The following is a 20,775-nucleotide window of genomic DNA, read 5'->3' on the forward strand; positions in this document are numbered from 1 at the left end:
CCGTCAAACATGGGTAGGATTAGTTTAGGCAGTTGTACTAAACTTCGTGGATTTTCCAACACTCGCTCAGATGAAAGACCATTTGAATTATTGTCATGATTAGCTTGATTTAGGGCGCTTCAGCAAGGGTAGACTTTACGCGTAGCTTGAGATTGGCGGTCTTCTTCCGCAGTCGAGTCGTCATATTCAAATAGTACGTTAGTAAAGTTCAAGTTAGTTAGTTTAAGTTTGACAAAACTGAAATAAGTTTAGAGTTATTGATACACACAGTTTTATTTTTACAAAGTAACAAAATTATAAGTTGAAAACAAAAATAAATCAAATTTTATCAGCTGAATATTATTAACCTAATCCATGCCTTTGGCACACTTGATGTCTTCATCTTAGACTGGATTTCCAGATAGATTGTGTCAGGTTTCTTCTTGATTTTTGTGGAATGTCTACTTTTATCAATAGTCAAAGCTTTGAAACTCATTGATGTACAACACTTTTATTTTAGACTGATGATATTTACTCTATGAAATATATTGTTGTCGCTAAATAGTGACAAAATATTTTTTAACCAATGTTCAAAGTGTTGATCATGTCAATCGCAGATCAGTGGCAGGCTGGAGGTGGTCATGGTAGATGTGAGACATTCTCAGGATATCTCTCGGTTGGTGGACAGAGTCTCATCTTTGTTGGACAACAATAACAATCTCAGTAAGTCTAAACTATATAGGTACTAGCTTTGTAGTATTATCAACTATTATCAGTTTGTATTATTAATTAATTGTTGTATTATCAGTTACTTATACAACATTTCATATAACTTTGTATGAGATTTTTCTGATTTTGATTGATTACTCCTTAGAGTTTTTGATGTTTTCAATTAATAGTACCGGGGGACCAAGCCAGGGCTCGGTATACTTCATTTTGATTGTAAAAGCAATAAGGAAACTCACGTTTTTTACAACACATTTAGGTTTTAGCGAATTTCTCTTAAAGGGAATAAGCTATTACCATAGGTAATTCCTATTCTATATTCCTTTTTAAAAAGTTAATTTATTAATTTTTTCTAGAGTTCCACAGCATTATCAACAACGCAGGTGTGATGGTGTTTGGAGAGATGGAGTGGCAGACGGAGCAAATAGTCGACTTACAGTTAGAGGTGAATCTCTTGGGAGCCATCACTGTTGCGAGGCTCTTCGCACCTCTGCTTAGGAAATACAAAGGTATGGAATGTTCCCAAACAATTCTACTCATATGCTAATCATTTGTTTTCATCTTATCATTCTTAACCTTTGTCTCTGATCCATTTTTCTTAGTGTAAGAAAAATTCATAAAGCCTTCCAAAAGCTGTTCACTGAACTTAAGTAATAAACTTAGAACTACTACGCTACGACTTTGGTTTTACCAGTCTTGTTAGTGCGGTAGAAGTTAGGTGTGATCATTGCCTGAGACTTGTATCATTGGTTTTTAGTTCACTTGAGTAGACAAAACCTCCTGTATGAAATATGTAGTAGTTTACTCACAAACTAGGTGAGTGGACCGCTCACAGTGACTGTAAAAATTTCAAATTTCCAACACTTAATTTGTGATATTTTAATAATTGAAGTGACAATAATATGCTACGGTTTTTAGTAAGGTGTCCTGTCAGTTTGCTTCGGTTAAAAGTCGTATACAATGGAAATCAGTGCAGTATTTGACAGCAGTACAGTGTTGGCATTTTGTATATTTTTTGACATAAAAATCTTGAATCTTGCCCTGCCCAGCAACCAGCATTATAGAAGGATTCAACTCAGATCTTGTTGCAGCTTATGCAATAATTATCGGTGTCTTTGTCTTGATAAACTTTTTCACATTTTGAAAAAAATTTTTTTTTTAAACGCTGCATTATCAATAAAACACACAATGGGTGTTGTGTTAGTTTTCAAAAGTCACAAAAACCTATTTATATTTTGTTGTACCACAATTAATTGAGCAGAGCGAGTGAAGCTCTTATACGTCGACTCTTGTGCATTCCGTAACACGCAAACTCCTCTTAGATGGCTGTAGCAATTAATGTCCGAGGATGTTTAATTTGTTTGTTTATTATGGGGTATTTGGCCACGAGAAGCCATTGAAAGTGCTCATGTTATCGTCAATACCTTATTTTAGCTGCAGTTAATAAAAACAGCTGATACAGGTGTTATGAAAGCAAATGTTTAGAAACCAAATTTTTTATTTTTTTATTTATTTACTTTACAATCTGTTCTATTATATATTGAACAATAAGTAAATACTATGTAATACGAAAAATTGACTTTGGAACATTAAAAATAGCTGTTAAGCACTCTCAACAACAAATTTTTCAATAAAAACACTTTACAAAAATCTGTAGGGCAGGTCGAGAATTGATGGCCTCTTAAGTCTGTAAATTGTATCCACGTTGTTTAATAAGTTAAGAGCTAAATGATTTTGATGAGATTCGAATTTCGTAATATATCGTTCACTTATGGTCATGATTTCGTCCTTAACTGTAGGCATCTTAAGGTCTTGATGTAGTGTCCTATTGCTGACATACCATGGTACATATGTTATCTTCCTCAGCATTGTCGATTGATATCTTTCGAGAATTTCTATATTAGAAGTACTCGCTGAGCCCCATAGCTGCACTCCATATGTCCAGATTGGTTTCAATATAGTTTTATATAGCAATAATTTATTTTCCAGACTAAGTTTTGATTTTCTTCCGATGAGCCAATTTAACTGATTAGATTTTAAATTTAGTTGTTGCCGTTTTCTCCAAATGTGTGTTTTCCAAGTTAACTTCCTATCTAAATGGATACCTAAGTATTTAACCTCAGTTACTTCGGGAAGTTGGGTGTTGTTTATTGTGACAGGAGGACAAGAATTTTGATTTAGAGTAAAAGTAATGTGGACAGATTTAGTTTCATTAATTTTGAATCTCCATGTCGTAAACCAATCAGTAATTATGTTCAGATTTTGCTGTAAATTTAGAGAAGCTTGAAATGGATCACGATGAACAGACAAAACCGCAGTATCATCCGCAAATGTAGCAATTTCTACCAACTCATTTTCTGGGAGATCTGCTGTGTAGAGAATATACAAAAACGGCCCGAGGACACTTCCTTGAGGAATCCCAGATTCAATTAATTGGACGTAGGTTAGTGAGGACGTCTTGATATTTAATTTGGAAAGTCCTGTTTTGAAGGTAGGATTTTAAAATGCTATAAATTGAATGGGGTAAAACTTTTTTACTTTATATAACAAGCCAACATGCCACACCTTATCGAATGCCTGGCTAACATCCAAGAAGGCAGCTGAACAAAACTTTTTATCTTCTATACATTAACGTATCACGTCAACAACTCGGTGAACCTGTTCTATGGTACTGTGTTTCCGTCTGAAACCAAACTGATGTGCAGGAATCACATCTTCGCCAATAAGTTCTTGTATTCTTTTCAGAAGAAGTTTTTCAAATAACTTAGACATTATTGGTAAAAGACTTATGGGTCGGTAAGAAATTACCTGGTCAAGAGGCTTCCCAGGTTTCGGAATGACTATCAATTGTGCTCTTTTGAAATGATCTGGTACATATTCAAGTTTTAACATTGTATTAAATAAAATAGTCAAAAACATTATTCCTTTTCGTGGAAGCTCTTTAAGTATTTTACCAGTTATGAGGTCGTAACCAGGAGCCTTGTCAGAATGAAGATTGTTGGTGATGATTGATTTTAGTTCTGATGGTTTGAACTTCTGCAATGGGAAGTCAAGTTGTAGCGGAGCATCCAAATATTCAAGTATCTCTTCCTCGTTGTTTACTGCCGCATTTGGTTTGAACACATTCTCAAAGTATTGAGCAAAGGCTTCAGACTTTTCTGTGTTACATTTTGCCCAGCTCCCATCAGATTTTAAAATAGGCGAAATTCGAATCTTTGGGCGCTTCATTCGCTTCGTAGCTTTCCAGAGGGAATAATCCGTAGCTTCGGAAGGTGATAGAGATTGGGTGTAATTCTCAAACCAGCGATTTTTTACATCATATAACAGTCGCTTCAAATTTCGAGATGCCCTATTAAAATTTGCTTTATCGACTGGATTCCTGCTATTTTGCCAGATTCTTCTCAACCTTCTTTTTTCCGCAATCTTCTTTTTAACAAAAATAGGGTAACTTAATTTTTACATGAGAGAATTACACAAAACTGTAAACATTACATAGGCATAAAAAAACAGTCTTAAATAAAACAGCTGAAGAAATATTTGACAGTACAATAGAAATCATATTACATAACAATTATTATTTCAATTGCAATATAAAATGTATTTATATAAAGGTGTGTCAAAATGTTTTCTTTGTATCATCTGCATCACATTGATGTCCACGGGGTCATGCACATTGATACCCGTACATAATAAATATATTTCATTTAGCTAAATAGCTTTTAAAATAAATTTAATATTTAACTCAATCCGAGCAAAGCTCGGTTTCCTGGTACTTTGATATTGAAAAAAAAAACATGTTAAATTGTTTTACCGAGCATACTTATCTAGTTGGCTAGTAAGTTATGTTTTAGTAGGCATGAATAGAGAGTGCAATAATTATATTTCGTGTTTTCACTTACATAATCACCATCACATGAAGTCCTCTTATGCAGTTATCAGTAGCCAAAATGAAATCCAAAACTGTAGGGGTTGATTTCTAGGTTATCACCAAAATAGAATTGTAACGTGTACAGACAAACTTTAATTTTTGTCCGAGGATTTTTAATTTATTTGTTTATTATGGGGTATTTGGCCACGAGAATGATTTCTGCTGGAAACTGGATTTAGCCGGCCCTGTTTGGGAAACGCTGATGACCAACCCACAAGTTTTAAACTTACAATGTAAATGCATGTCTCCAAAAAGGCCTAAAATGACATCTCTGTGTTTTTTACTCTCCTTCATTACACACAATGTGTAACCAATCTAATTATATTTATCTCTACACAAATGTTGTATTCACTTAAAAAACTGTGGGTAAAAATAGTTATGAAGCTCGATGGAGAAGGCAAATAACAATATAATATGAACCCCAATGACTCTGCTCAATTTTTGGATGCCTCTGCGAACGCCACCTAGTTTTTTTTTTTTTTTTTTTTTTTTTTTTTTTTAAAGAAAACCAAACAACAATGCTTTTGCTTTTATTTGGTTGAGTTGCTAAATATGATTAGATAAATTTGTTTAGCTGTGTCTGATGTTGGTGTAGGTCGAGTGATCAACATGACCAGTCACTGTGGCAGTCTGCCACTGCCAGGGTTGTCCGTGTACGCTGCCAGCAAGGCCGGGCTACAGGCCTGGTCGGACGCACTGCGAGTCGAATGGGCTAAATACAACATCTCAGTCATATCATTGATACCTGGTAGTAATTCGTTTATAATCTAAATAATGGTATATCTAAATAAATGGTTATCTTGTCCTTGGACTTTGAAAGTGAAGATAAAGCTCTTACAAAAATTTGTTGTGCTCTAAATGAAGTAATCTGGAAATCACTGTTGTATTTGCCAGATTTGTTCTAATACTTTTCACTCTCAAATCATCATAGAGGGAGGAAATATAGGGGTTCGGGAGACAACTCCTTTGACCTTTCCATTTAGAGAAATTGCATTTCTTACAAACACTGTCCAGGGATCCTATTGCAATAATCTCTTCTGAATCTTAAATTCTTCTTCTATTCACAAAAGAGGCCAAAAGTCACTGAAAAATCATGATATTTAACAAAGTTTAAATGTTTGTACACAGGTGCATTTTTCCAACAAACCAACATACTGTCCAATCAGAATGCTCATGCTGAAACTATGTTAAAGGCAATGAGTGAGGAAGCTAAGAAGTTTTACGGCTCTTATTATCAACTGTACCAGGTATTCTTTATTTGATTTTAATTCAAGTCTATTTATATTTTTTAATTCTATTTTTGGAATGAAAATAAGTATGTCTACCATGTTTATTTTAACTAGGACGTCTCGGGGTCGCACGATTGTGCGAGTTTATTAAACTATGTAGAACAGTTTCCAAATGTAGCTGTTTCAACATAGTGAAGGACGGCATTGCCTATGACAGATATGCATAAGCACGTTATTAGTCTCAATTTATCATCCCTCCTCAAATTCTCAGTGAAAGTTAAAGCTATTTATTTTACAACAAACCTGGAACATCATGCGCTCACTGATGTAATAAATACACATTTTATATTCTTTAACAGTAAATTTTGAAACAGTTTAATATAAACAATGTTTTTAGTGTAAAAACAATGATCATCTGATCGGAAATGTCTTCTACGAAAAACCGTAGCCCAGCAAAAGACCTTGCTCTACTGGAGCTGGCCGTGTCCAAACACATGTTTTGGAAGTACTCCAACTATGCTAATTGACTGTCCTTGCGCCTTGTTGATGGTCATTGCGAATGCCGGGATAAAAGGGGAAATGTGTCCAGTCCAATGTGAAAGGGAGCAGTGTCAGAAGGTCGCAAGTTAATTATTGGAATCAGTACATGGAGTCCAGATAAAGCTCCAGCTAAATACTGCTATGATTACCGTTTTATCCAGCAATGCAATTGTTTAGAAGAGTACTAAAGAAGTGCGTATTGAAAAAGCAGGCAATAGTGAAATAAAAAAAAAAACTAACTTAAGCCATGTAATTACACTAGTTATTTGTGCAACTAGTGAGAAAAGTGAGCAATTGACTCACTCGAGAGAAATCCTTACTCACGAGCTGTAGGCGAGTGAGGAATGGTTTCTCGAGTGAGGCAATTGTACTTTGAACTCGAGTTGCACATTGTACTTTTCCTACAGTTATCATAAAACAAATAAATTGGTGAAGAAACATAACCTATTTTTACACAGAAGTGAACTTTTAATATAACATTTAACGTGAAGCGACAAATACAACAGAACAACAGCTGACCAGCTGATTTACAGCCAGTGCTGCCAACGTATTTCGCGCGCATACGACGTTGCCTGCATGTTACGCGCTCACTATTTCGTGCCTTCACGTTGCAAATCTGGGGTGAGACAAAGTAATTAGAGTGAGACAATGTTAACATTGTCTCACTGATGAGCGAATTGGCCACTTTGCTTTCTCAAATCAGTGAGAGAACATGTACATTGTTAGGTAACTGTAGGAAAAAATATTATTTGTTTTCATTCCTTGATTCCTACAACATAAACATATAAATTTATTACTAGCTGTTAAAAAAAATAGCTCAAACCTATGTAAACAAAAAAAATGAGACATTGGAACTTTAAGAACCACTGGGACAGAGCCCTAGGGACTTTTTAAACATGTCAGACCTTATATGACACCTACTCAATGAGATGTTTCAAATGAGCCGTGAACTAACAAAATTTGTTGAAAAACCACGGAGGAGTTCTACAGGCAAAAATCGTGCTTCTCTTTTTATAATATAACTAGCAATTACCCGGTGCGCGTTTCTGCGCTAACAACTATTATTTTAAATGGTAATTTGTTCTTTACAATAAGTAATAAAAATGTATACACAAAAAAATAGAATATTTATGTTACTACGAACTATCAAGTATCAATAAGGTAGCCAAACTGAAACCTACCAAACGCTAACATTATGTTTATTTATCATTCACACCCTACATAGTGCACAATACATAGATCATACATACATCATCAATATACCTATAGTAGAATGTTGGGAAAAAAACAGAGTATGTTGATATAAATTATTACCGATTGCTGTCAAAGACGCCAACATTTTTATTTAACCAATCCAGACTAAAAGAACAACTTATGGTTAACTGCATAATAATTTATACTAGTGGTCGTCCAGTGGTCGAAACTCGACCAGAAACATGTAATGTACACATATTGACTATTGGATACTGAAGTAGACACCCCATCTCTATGGACCAGCTGTCGTCATTTCGTTATTTAAAAACATATAGTTGTGTGAGCCAGTCACCAAATGCATGTCTTAAATTCTATTTTATACCTTATTTTTTGTTGCTGACAGAGTTGATGGGTCATAACAGTTGCTATAGCTCATAATAAGTCATTCCAAAAGTTTGACTTGGTAAAAAACATCTTGTATTCGACAGAAGTTAGTCATTTAGATCAGTGCAATCTGTTGGTGGCTCACATCAACTACGACGAATTTAAAGAAAAAACTGGAGACAACTTTAACATGTGGATGGAATGGAATGTAAAGGTACAGGCTTCTCTATTTTAACACCACGCTGTAAATAAAACATGTGATTGTAATTTCTTCCATTTGTTTTGATTTTATGTTTATATTTCGTTGTTATTTCATCATCAGCATGGCAACCCATAAAGCCCATGTTATTTCTGTGTAATTTCAAATCCATTTTTTGTGCTTATATTTGAGCCTATTTCAATTTTTAAAGGGATTCTGCACTTCTACAGGAAAATATCTTTCCAACGGTATGCGCAGATTTTCCCTGCGATGCACACGAGCTGAGAAAAAAGGTTCTAAAGAAACATGCTTGCCTATTAATATATAGATAGATCAGATCAACAATCATAGTATAGTAACAAAAACTTACTTACTTACTTACTGCCGTGGCTCTTGGTACCCAAGGAGGTACTTTGCCTCTCCAACACACTGCATCCAGATTGCACGATCCACTGCTTCATCCTCCCTTCTTTCTTAAGTAACAAAAACTAGGGGAGAAAATATAGTATTGACTAAAGCACACCATGTGACATGCTAATTCAACTGTGTTATATTTGATTAAATTAACTGCAACTAGTCCGTTTAGGATACTTACTTCAGTTTACAAAAGTCAATGCTGTAATGCTGTAGTGTGTGAAAGTTTAGCTAAACCTGATGCTTTCCCCTACAGTCATACCTAACAGCTCTATCAGGAGACAAGCCTGCAGCTCCTGTACAGAGTGTTGCGCTCTACAGACTACTAGACTCTGCCCTGCTGGATCCTCGGCCTCGCCCTCACTACCACAACACACCCTGGCGCTACAGCCTCTACCATAACCTGGCCTGTGTCGCCCCCATAGTCCTGCGTGACGCACTGGTCACTAGATTTGTCGCTATGCCTCAGTACAAGCCTGACAAATAGGTGAGTCAATGTGTAATCTAGTAAATAAGTGTCAAAATTATGAATGGAATCCTTGTGGTAAAAAAGAAGTTGAAAAAGGGAGAACAATTTTTAGACTTCATGGCGGTTTGACATACCTTTCTCTTCAAACGCAAAAATATACTGCTACGGTTTGGCAAGAACCACTTATCATGAGTAGGCAGGGACGTATTTAAGTATCTGCCGCCTCTAGGCAACAAAATTTGCCGCCGCCCCTCCCGCTCCCACTTTTCAACGCACTCCCCGACCTCACTAATATCACCCCAATGGCCAATACATGCCCTGTCAGCTGGTTTTGTGGAAAAATAATTGGTAATATTGCATGCTGCATCAACAAATTTAATAACTTTTCACCACACTATGATGTTTTTAGCTGTTTTGCATGCGTTAATTGGTGGCTGAAAGTTACGATTTAAAGCCCAAATCCCAAATGACGATTTAAAGTCATCGTCATCTGGGGACCGAGCAGGTTCTTAGATCCCTAGGGCCGCAAAATCAGCTGATCGCTTACTTTTTAAAACATGAATGCATATTAAATACACAATCAGTATCCATAGCATTGCAATAGAATTGTTTTATTGTCACCGCTGCTTAGTAACTATTTATTTTAACTTTTGCTGATTCCTCAAATTATTTTTTCACATAACCTTAAAGTTCTAGTTGTGTTGACTATCAGTGTGCATCATTATTGTGGTGAATTAAGGTGCTATTTAGGTATAGTGTGGTGGGAAATAGCGTTCGTACCACGGATCAAAATGGTTTTGCAGCTCTCGATCGTTTTAAGTTGACTTCGTCTCGAACCTAAAAACTATCTCGAGCCGGCAAAACCTCATTTTCGGCCCTAGGTACGAAATATAGTATTTCGACCCCTTTTAACGGACTTTTTTGTGCCGTTTTTTTGCAAAACACTCTGACTTGGATAGGCCTACACGGAATGCAACTTTTTTTATCTAATCAGTATTTTTACAATCCCATTTTGCGGCTTGAAACGGCACACAAAATCGTCTGTATACAATGGTTCTTATAACGCTTTTCATTGAACACTATTAGTCAGATCCACTTGAGAGACGTGCTATTGGCTTTGATTTGAAACGAAAGAAATATGTTTTCTTATACTTTTTATTTCTTCCAAAAGCACATGAATCGCAAAGAAAAATTACGTACTAATACTGAAAGAATAATATACAATTTTTAATTAGTTAAGTTTGGTACAGTGGTAAGTATTTAGTTCAAACTTTCCTTCTTGGTTTTACCTAGGTTTTAACCTAACCTAACCTATCAAAAGGACCTTTCAGCTATAGAGCTGCCGCTGCGTAGTGGTGTATGAAGTAAACAGAAGGGAGTGTTTTCTACGTTTGTCACTACATAGCGGCCGGCACGGCGACTCGCTCCCGCGGCGAGCGTGTCCGCCAGACCAATAGGGCAGCACGGACAGCTCTACACAGCTGTGTGATAAACTATTGACGTTTGTTTGACTTGGATGCGTTCTGAAATAGTTGTATACTTCATCAAAATATTTGAAATGGCTATTTTGCCGTTCCCAAAATTATTTGCTAATTTTTTTAGATTAAAACTTAGTTTTTTTTTATTTTTTTACCCTCAAAATTTTGCCGCCCCTAAAATTTGCCGCCCTAGGCGGGCGCCTAGTCCGCCTATTCGGAAATATGTCCCTGTGAGTAGGGTGTGGTCTGACAACGAAAACGTGAACTATTTCGTACCAGGACTGTGAGGTGTTTATTTCGGGTAGGTTAACCTATCCTAAACTTACCTCCGATTTGCTCGGACAGCTCGTGAGTAGACCAGGGTTCTAGCTGACAGCCCCCATCGCTCGCTAACCGCTTCTCGATCTTGTAAATATCCCTTCGTCGTCCTACACGCACGGGTGCACTATAGTGGTATGTCAGCACAATGACGCACTGACTAGGAATAAGTCGGCACTAAATACGCTGCTTACTAAATTAACTAAAGTACTTGACCAGCTTCTAGGCCTAACAAAAGGAATCGCTTCTCGTATAAAAACTAAAAATAATATTCTCGTAGTGAACTAAAATGTCGTCACACGCAATAATAAATTAACGAAATGAAATGAGTCAGCGCTAATATGCCAATGGACTTCTTGGCTTCGAAATAACTAAATAAAATACTTTTAGATAAAATAAAATAAAACCACTTTAGATAAATAAACTAAAAAGTGTAGGCTACTGCGGCACTGCACTCGCAGTGCCGGCCTGAGAAATACAATACGCTAATCTCTTACAACTAAGATGATCGTAAAGAAAATTAACTTTTACTCGCCAAAGTGAACGGGAAAATAAGACTAATAATGTAAGGGTAAACTGCAGTACTTACTTCTGTCGCTACTTATCTCGATTTTATTATTGTTTTTAATCTCGCTCGTTGCGAGTCGCATCCACGTCTTAACATTCGCAGCAGGTCCGCCGTATATTCTCAGGAGAGGCGTTCTGTGAACATGCGCTCGCCATCGACTGTCCTAATAATCAACCCCGGCCCACTGGTCTCGGCTTCTCCCCATCACGTCTACGTCAGCGCCCCGAGGTCGCGGCGGCCAAGTCACGAACTAGGGACCTTGACAAGTGGACAACTGGACGTGTTTACTTCCAATTTGTTTTCGAGCGCGCTCGAGCACTTCGCGGTCCTTAAATAATTAAAACTAACCCCCCTAATAAAATTTGACCATTACAGGACTTTACAGAGTTGGTTATTGCTTTTACAGCTCTTCCTGGCTATAATGAGTGTGACAGAGACAGATGTGGGTAGTTGATTGGATGGGTGGTTGTTGTAGAGCTTGCCTAACAATCAAAGGTTGCTGGATCAATCCTGAGAAAAGTCAATAGCTTTTTGATGGTTCAAAACTGTACCCAGCTGTACCTGATAATTGGGCTATAAATGAATGACCCTGGATAATGAAACACCTGATCTTAGTCAAAACAAAGCTACACTGATCATCTCACTTTTTTCTACACACATCCTTCACTCATCATATATATTTAAACGTGACAGGGTTTTTTTTATTTCACTATTCTAAATCAGCCAGCCACTTGATGGATTTTCATGTTTTTTGTGTTGAAAGAAAGATAATAGAACTTTTTGTGTCGGTAGAACTAGGGAATGTTGAAACCATAATTTTAGTTTAGTGTTTCAGTTTTTTAGAAATTAAGTTTTAATTTTTAAAAAGTCCAGCAGCAAACGCTAATATTCTAGACTAGCTTTTTGTATAATGCCATTCGCTTAACACGTTCGCTGCTGACCGCTAGATGCCGGGACAGCGCCAGGAGCTGAACTAACACTTGGCCTCTGCGTGACATTGCCGCCGATAAACTGAATTACAGTAAAAACAACAGTAGTTATACTGGATGATAATGTTCTGCAATAAAACTTGCTTTGGACATAGTACTAAGTGATTCTGATATATAGCAGCACTACCTAGGTTGCAGTCGGTAAAGTAGTGTCGCTATCTAGCAGGAAAGAGATGGGACAAAGCCCTGATCCAAACTACCCTAGTGGTGATTTTGAGAAACTATTTTTTATTGTCAGAAAAGTACATCCCCACGAGCTGCAATGAAATATAGGACGCTTGTGACGAGCTGGCTTATCCATGGAAACATTAAACAACAATGAATGTTGACGTTCCGGAACGTTCCTAGCTCCTGGCGCCGTGGCCCTGCTAACGTTCTGGAACGTCTGTAGCAGCGAACGTGTTAACGTAACAGCTGTAAACATTCAGCGTTTGTGACACAAATTCAGCATTTGGATAGAAATTAAATGACATACGTAGGGTTGACGTATTTATGCTATATGTAATGCTATAACTTTTGATATGTTCGTTTATTCGGTAAGAATATGACAGATTATTTAAATATACACGAGGTGTTAGCCCGTCCTACGTACGGGATTTCAGTAGTCAGTTAAAACCATGTACAATTCAGATCAGCTAGTTTACACATATAAAGACAAATTTTCTTGCAGTTTTAATGTGAAAAATCATCTTGTAAACAAATGTTGTGTGACCAAATATGTTTTTGTTCCATCATAGGCCTATACGATATGCATTTTAAATCCGATAATTTTACAATAAAACAGCAATTCTGCAATGTTTACGATGTGAAAAGCGTTGAAGTGAGATTTGCAGTCGATTCGCACAGACGCACACTGATTATAAGTAGCCTACAGTAGAGAGAGTAATAGTCAATTGAGAAGTGTATAGACTTAGTCAACGATACCACCTTCCATAGCATACCTGCCTCTTCCATAATTGTTATCACCACAATACAACTACTATACACAATTTCCAGTAGGTCTGAATAGAAACGACCTAAAATAAAACGATAATATCCAATAAAATTCACAGTACACATAAATCATCACACCTATCCTTTATATCAATTTCACTGCATTAATTGCTAAATAAATAAGTGTAAACAAAGAAAAGTAAAAACAATAACAGTTTGTTTTGAAACAGCTGTTTGGTTCAAATAACATTCATTTGAAAAAAAAGAACTCACGATTACTAAAAGAACTGGTCACATGAAGCAGGAATATAAAAAGTAAACACGCTAGTAAAGCTAATGACGTAATTGTCAATGTTTATTATCCATACCGTTATCAGTTATATCCTTAATAATTACCCACCCTCATTGAATAAAGTGTACATCGTTATTTCCCATATTAGTTAATTTAAACTACAATATATTCATAGTTGAAATAAAAGTGATATTTTCACGTTTGGGGGCGCTGATAGGCACCCCCAAACGTAACCACACTGAACACAATTTCATAAAAGGATGGTTTGTCTAATTGCAGTATCCTAGGTCAATGTTGACGTTGTGTTCAATCTTTGTATAAAACTCGGCTGAGGTTGTGGTGGTAATTTAAAATCGTGATTCCTGATTATTCTTGATCTTCTTTTTATGACATCAATATTTCCGGGCCTAATCCAAACAAAGTTAAAGCAGACAAACATTAATTGTAAACAAAAAGCTACCATGAAGAATTAAAACATGTAAACATTGTTATTTTTCTATTCTTTCCTCAAAAAGTGGAATAGTAAAATAATTTGCATTTATCCTTTTTTTATTAAGACTTGTGTACAGAGCCTCGATTTGTACTGTGGTTTTTATTAATTTTGGTCTAAACTATTATAAACTGTGGTCTAATTATCTCTACTAATCTTACTTATTTCCTATAATCAATGACAAAATAAGAGTAAATAAAATAACCTCATAGTTCCATAGTTTATATTTAACCAGCTGTTAGTTAACACAAATTATATTGCTCTAAAACAAATCGAAGATTACAAAGATTGCTTTAGAAAATAATTTGAACATCCTAGTAGTTTACTATATATAATTTAAGTACCTGGGAACCGAGCTTTGCTCGGGGAAAATAATTAGTTCACTCTGAAAGCACCTTAGTATTGGAGATGCATAAATCCATTCCCAAACTCCACACGGCTCGCCTTCACCACCATTTCCTACGTCATGGACCTGTTTCCCTCCATTCCCATTGCATTTAAAGATTGCAAATACCTTAATCTAATCGTCATAAACAGTTCCCACACTCCGGACTACTCGCCTTGACTACTTCCTTCACCACTTCCTACGTCGCGGACCTGTTTCCCTCCCTTTCCATAGCATTTTAGGATTGCAAATACTTTAATCTAATCATCATAAACAATTCCCACACTCCGGACTACTCGCCTTGACTACTTCCTTCACCACTTCCTACGTCGCGGACCTGTTTCCCTCCCTTCCCATTGCATTTTAGGATTGCAAATACCTTAATCTAATCGCCATAAACAGTTCTCACACTCCGGACAGCTCGCCTTGACTACTTCCTTCACCACTTCCTACGTCGCAGACCTGTTTCCCTCCCTTCCCATAACATTTTAGGATTGCCCATACCCTTATCTAATCGTCATAAACAGTTCCCACACCCAGGACAGCTCGCCTTGACTACTTCCTTCACCACTTCCTATGTCGCGGACCTGTTTTCCTTCCTTTCCATAGCATTTTAAGATTGCGGACACCTTAATCTAATCGTCATAAAAAGTTCCCACACTACGGACTACTCGCCTTGACTACTTCCTTCACCACTTCCTACGTCGCGGACCTGTTTTCCTTCCTTCCCATAGCATTTTAGGATTGCAGATACCCTAATCTTATCGTCATAAACATTCCCCACACTCCGGACTGATCGCCTTCACTACTTCCTTCATCACTTCCTACGTCACGGACCTGTTTCCCTCTATTCCCATAGCATTTTATGATTGCCTTTGTTACTTCCTTCACCACTTCCTACGTCGCGGATCTGTTTCCCTCCCTTCCCATAGCATTTTAGGATTGCCCATACCCTTATCTAATCGTCATAAACAGTTCCCACACTCCGGACAGCTCGCCTTGACTACTTCCTTCACCACTTCCTACGTCGCGGACCTGTTTCCCTCCCTTCCCATAGCATTTTAGGATTGCCCATATCCTTATCTAATCGTCATAAACAGTTCCCACATTCCGGACAGCTCGCCTTGACTAATTCCTTCACCACTTCCTATGTCGCGGACCTGTTTCCCTCCCTTCCCGTAGCATTTTAGGATTGCCCATACCCTTATCTAATCGTCATAAACAGTTCCCACACTCCGGACAGCTCGCCTTGACTACTTCCTTCACCACTTCCTATGTCGCGGACCTGTTTTCCTTCCTTTCCATAGCATTTTAAGATTGCGGACACCTTAATCTAATCGTCATAAAAAGTTCCCACAATCCGGACTACTCGCCTTGACTACTTCCTTCACCACTTCCTACGTCGCGGACCTGTTTTCCTTCCTTCCCATAGCATTTTAGGATTGCAGATACCCTAATCTTATCGTCATAAACATTCCCCACACTCCGGACTGATCGCCTTCACTACTTCCTTCATCACTTCCTACGTCACGGACCTGTTTCCCTCTATTCCCATAGCATTTTATGATTGCCTTTGTTACTTCCTTCACCACTTCCTACGTCGCGGATCTGTTTCCCTCCCTTCCCATAGCATTTTAGGATTGCCCATACCCTTATCTAATCGTCATAAACAGTTCCCACACTCCGGACAGCTCGCCTTGACTACTTCCTTCACCACTTCCTACGTCGCGGACCTGTTTCCCTCCCTTCCCATAGCATTTTAGGATTGCCCATATCCTTATCTAATCGTCATAAACAGTTCCCACATTCCGGACAGCTCGCCTTGACTAATTCCTTCACCACTTCCTATGTCGCGGACCTGTTTCCCTCCCTTCCCGTAGCATTTTAGGATTGCCCATACCCTTATCTAATCGTCATAAACAGTTCCCACACTCCGGACAGCTCGCCTTGACTACTTCCTTCACCACTTCCTATGTCGCGGACCTGTTTTCCTTCCTTTCCATAGCATTTTAAGATTGCGGACACCTTAATCTAATCGTCATAAACAGTTCCCACAATCCGGACTACTCGCCTTGACTACTTCCTTCACCACTTCCTACGTCGCGGACCTGTTTTCCTTCCTTCCCATAGCATTTTAGGATTGCAGATACCCTAATCTTATCGTCATAAACATTCCCCACACTCCGGACTGCTCGCCTTGACTACTTCCTTCATCACTCCCTACGTCACGGACCTGTTTCCCTCTATTCCCATAGCATTTTATGATTGCCTTTATTACTTCCTTCACCACTTCCTATGTCGCGGACCTGTTTCCTTCCCTTCCCATAGCATTTTAGGATTGCAGATACCTTAATCTAATCTAATCGTCATAAACAGATCCCAGACTTCGCACTGCTGCCCTTGACTACAATCATAGATAAAACCATAGACTATAAAACATACTCCCTACAATGTATCGAGTAATCTTCAGTATAATCTTTGCTAAATATTATGCTAATTATTAAGTGATGTTTTCCTTTTGTACTGTATTTGTAATTTGCTAGTATACTGTGGGTAGTTGGCTTACTATGAACACATGCTACAACTTCAAGTCTTTTGTTTACTTTATCCTTGTTATTTAATTCATCCAACATGGTTACCTAGCAACCCATAAGACTAATGTTAAAAAAATGTGATTTTCAGTTTCATTTTTCTACGTAATTAGATTTTTGTTGGCAGTTCTAACTGCATGAAACTCGTTTTTAGGCCAAAAATAAACTATTTACAAGATTTGAAGAAAATCGTCGGAGCCGTTTTCGAGATCTTTCTGCAAGCAAGCAAGCAAGCAAGCAAGCAAGCAAGCAAGCATACAAGCAAACATTGCTCGTATTAGAGTATAGGATTAATCTGTCATCCTCTTACAGAAGAATTGAACGTATCAATGATTTGCATTACACATAGTATAAATAAGTCAACCCTAAGTATGTCTTTACATTTTTATCCAAATGCTGAATTTGTGACACAAAAGCTGAATGTTTACAGCTATTATGTTAAGCAAATTATTTTATGCCAAAAGCTAGTTTAGAATCTTAGCGTCGGCTGCTAGACTTTAAAAAAATTAAAACTTAATTTCTAAAAAACTGGGACCCTAAACTAAATTTATGGCTTCGACATTCCCTAGTTCTCAAAATTGTCTTTCTTTCAACACAAAAATCGTGAAAATCCGTCGAGTGGTTGATTCGGAATCGTGAAATAAAAAAACACTGTTTCGTTTTAATATTATAGATAGATAGTAAGATACTAAATGTTCTAATTTATGTTTTAGAACAGTCTTTAAAATCTTGGGTTTGTTTTAGTGCAATATAGTTTGTTTGAACTAACAGCTGGATGGATATAAAAATATCCCATATAGAACTATGAGGTTATTTTATTTAATCTATAATTTTGTCGTTGATTATAGGAAACTAGTGTCCATGTTGCTCGAATTTGAGCAATTGCTAAGTATTACAGGCGTTATTTTAAAACAAATAACTAAGATTAGTAGAGAGTAGGGATGAGTAGACCACAGAGATAAGCAAGACCTTTGCTGTATACAACTCGTGGCTCTGCCCACAAGTTCTCAAAGAAAAGCCTATGCAAATTATTTTCCTGCTAGACTTTTTAAGGGAAGAGTAGTAAACATTAAATAACAATGTTTACATGTTTTAATTCATCTTGGCAGCTTTTTTTGTTTACAATAAATGTTTGACTGCTTAAACTTTGTTTGGATTGGGCCTGAAAATATTGATGTTATCAAACAAGGAGATCAAGGATAATCAGGAATCGCGATTATTACTACCACAACCTCTGATGGGTTTTATCAAGAAATAAACAGATGGATAACAGAGATTAAACACAATGTTATCATTGAACTAGGACCTAGGATACTGCAAGTAGACTTACTAGGTATCCTTTTGTAAAATCTAAAACGTTGTTTGGCGTATGTTTGGGTTCGTTGATATAGGCAACATATCACTTTTATTTAAACTAAATGATAAATATCTTATAAGATATAATATCTTATAGTTTGAATAAACGAATATGGGAAATTACGTTGTATATTCATTCAATGAGGATGGGTAATTATTGTGGATATTAGAACTGATAACGGCATAAATAAAACATAGACAAGTTACGTCCCTAGCTTACTAGCATGATTACCTTTTCAAATTCCTTCTACAGGTGAATAGTTCTTTTTTATAAGTACAACTGGAGTCAAAATTTACTTGTTCATTAATCAGCTTATTTCTATTTTTACATTTTTCCTTAAAAATGTACAATTCTACCCAAGCACTCATTACATATCCTTTCTTACAATTCTTTAAAATACATAGATTATCCTCCATTTTTCCTATTGAGTGTCCATTTTGTAACAGGTGTTGTGCGACATTTGATCTTTCCGGTTTGTTGTTCCTCCATGCAGATATGTGGTTTTTGAAGCGGTTGACGAAGTTCACAGTCTGTCCAATGTAGAAGTTGTCACAATCATTACAATTGATTTTGTAGATGCCTGAAGCATCAAATTTGATAGAATCTTTTATTTTTTTATGCAGTATTTTACTAATGGTGTTCTGAGTCCTGTAGGCTATTGAAACTCCGTAATCCTTGAATCAGTCCCCAATTTGTGTTGTAGTCCCCATGTTAGCTACATTTTACAAAAGACATGTAGCTAACATGGGGACTACAACACAAATTGGGGACTGAGACATATCTGGTATTTTCCTCTTTTATCTCTTCTAATGTTGTTCTGCTGTGTAGTTTATTCTGGCTATTGATTTTTCTCCTCGTCTTTCTTCTTCTTTCGTCTTTTCTCTTTAACCGGACAATTTTTATTAGCACATCGGTTTAACCGCACTAGATCTGCAGGAAGTGGGCGGTACTGAAACAACTGTTCTCGTGGGAAAGGTTTGAGACCAGTTATCACGTTTATTAATACAATGCTCTTCTATAGACTCTTTTTAATATACTGTATACTGTACATTCTTTTATGAAATCAGGTGATTTAACAGTAGTGTAAAAACAATTGATTTTATTTGTCATTGTTGCCATTTGTAAGAATTTTAGCTCAAGTTTTTCAAAACATAATGTGTACCTTTTTGCCATCCCATCACAAGACCATCCCATCACAAACTAATCACGAATGATATTTTTTTTTATTATTGTTATTGTTGTTTTGCTTACCCATTTTCCAATTATTATAACTAGAACATAAAAAATACAACTCTATTAAAATGTTATAACATTTTCTCGATTGATATGAACAAGGAATCCATAACGTAAGTTGACATATAATACAAAACATTTATGAGAAGGCTTAAATTGAAGATTGGAAGCCAACTTAAAAATGGTATTTTCACGAATGCCTGAACACCGGGCGCAAGGGTTAATTTTTCTCATATTTATTGAGTTTGTTTTTTTTCCAACAATTCACTGAGTTTTATTACTTTGAAAACTAAAAATTATCTCGTCTTTGTTTTAACGTTTTGACTAAACACAAAAGTGTGATTAAATATTTTAGGGAGAAGGAAAGAATTCGTAAGGGTAGTGAATACAAAACAGTTACATACCTTAAATTATATATATATTCCACTTGTTCTACAAAATGTACACATCTATATAATATGTAAATGAGGATAATTCATTTATGTGATTCTGTACAGGTAGATTGGTAGGTATGTACAAGACTGGTGTTAGAGGAAGCCCATATCTAGTGCGTTGTATAGAGCTGCGAGATCACTGTGCGAAGATATCCTCCAGAACGGAAAGTTCATCTGAAACATATCATCACTCAAGTTCTTTCAAATATAGATTTAATTATAGTCTAAAGTAGTTACAAATAATTTTACAGTGCTCAAAATTGTACTTAAAATTTCTCAAATAAATAGCCAATTTTCAGATTGTTCACTTATTTTACTAGCCAAACTTCATTTTGATTAACAGTTGGCAGCTTAGTTTGTCTTCGAGTAAAAAACAGCTTGGGCCGTTTTATTCATCAGAACTCTTTACTTTCGCAATACCAGAAAATAAACGGTATCAGCATTCTGACACATACTTTCTCCGATAAGCTCGTCAACAACCTTTATCATGGGTAAGCGGTAACAGTAAACATGATATTTTATAGTTAAAAATCACAAAGGTTGCAATAAATTTTGAACCGTACTTGTTACAGCAATGGGGTGTTGTACTATTTTTTTTAGAATTAACGGAACATAACATATTAATTTTGATAAAAAATTATTTCC

General features: G+C 36.6%; 2 protein-coding genes across 9 annotated transcripts in view; one reads left to right on the top strand and one right to left on the bottom strand.

The window, feature by feature from the left end:
• The window catches only part of LOC129004783 (D-beta-hydroxybutyrate dehydrogenase, mitochondrial-like), a 30,950-nt gene extending 10,522 nt beyond the window's left edge, over positions 1-20,428 (top strand). Inside the window, exons 3-8 of the mRNA XM_054433418.1 lie at positions 597-702; positions 1,062-1,214; positions 5,229-5,381; positions 5,762-5,880; positions 8,850-9,080; positions 20,194-20,428. Coding sequence (XP_054289393.1) covers positions 597-702; positions 1,062-1,214; positions 5,229-5,381; positions 5,762-5,880; positions 8,850-9,080 — 762 coding nt within the window. The 3' untranslated portion in view covers positions 20,194-20,428. The remainder of the gene's footprint in view (positions 1-596; positions 703-1,061; positions 1,215-5,228; positions 5,382-5,761; positions 5,881-8,849; positions 9,081-20,193) is intronic.
• The window catches only part of LOC129004781 (eyes absent homolog 2-like), a 107,525-nt gene continuing 106,847 nt past the window's right edge, over positions 20,098-20,775 (bottom strand). For all 8 annotated transcript variants that reach the window (XM_054433408.1, XM_054433411.1, XM_054433416.1 and 5 more), the window contains exon 17: positions 20,098-20,304. In XM_054433408.1, coding sequence (XP_054289383.1) covers positions 20,224-20,304 — 81 coding nt within the window. In that variant the 3' untranslated portion in view covers positions 20,098-20,223. The remainder of the gene's footprint in view (positions 20,305-20,775) is intronic.

The sequence above is a fragment of the Macrosteles quadrilineatus genome, unplaced genomic scaffold (genome assembly GCF_028750875.1).
Source record: "Macrosteles quadrilineatus isolate MER2022 unplaced genomic scaffold, UCM_ALF_1.0 Scaffold_11__1_contigs__length_5352618, whole genome shotgun sequence".
Lineage (NCBI taxonomy): Eukaryota > Metazoa > Arthropoda > Insecta > Hemiptera > Cicadellidae > Macrosteles > Macrosteles quadrilineatus.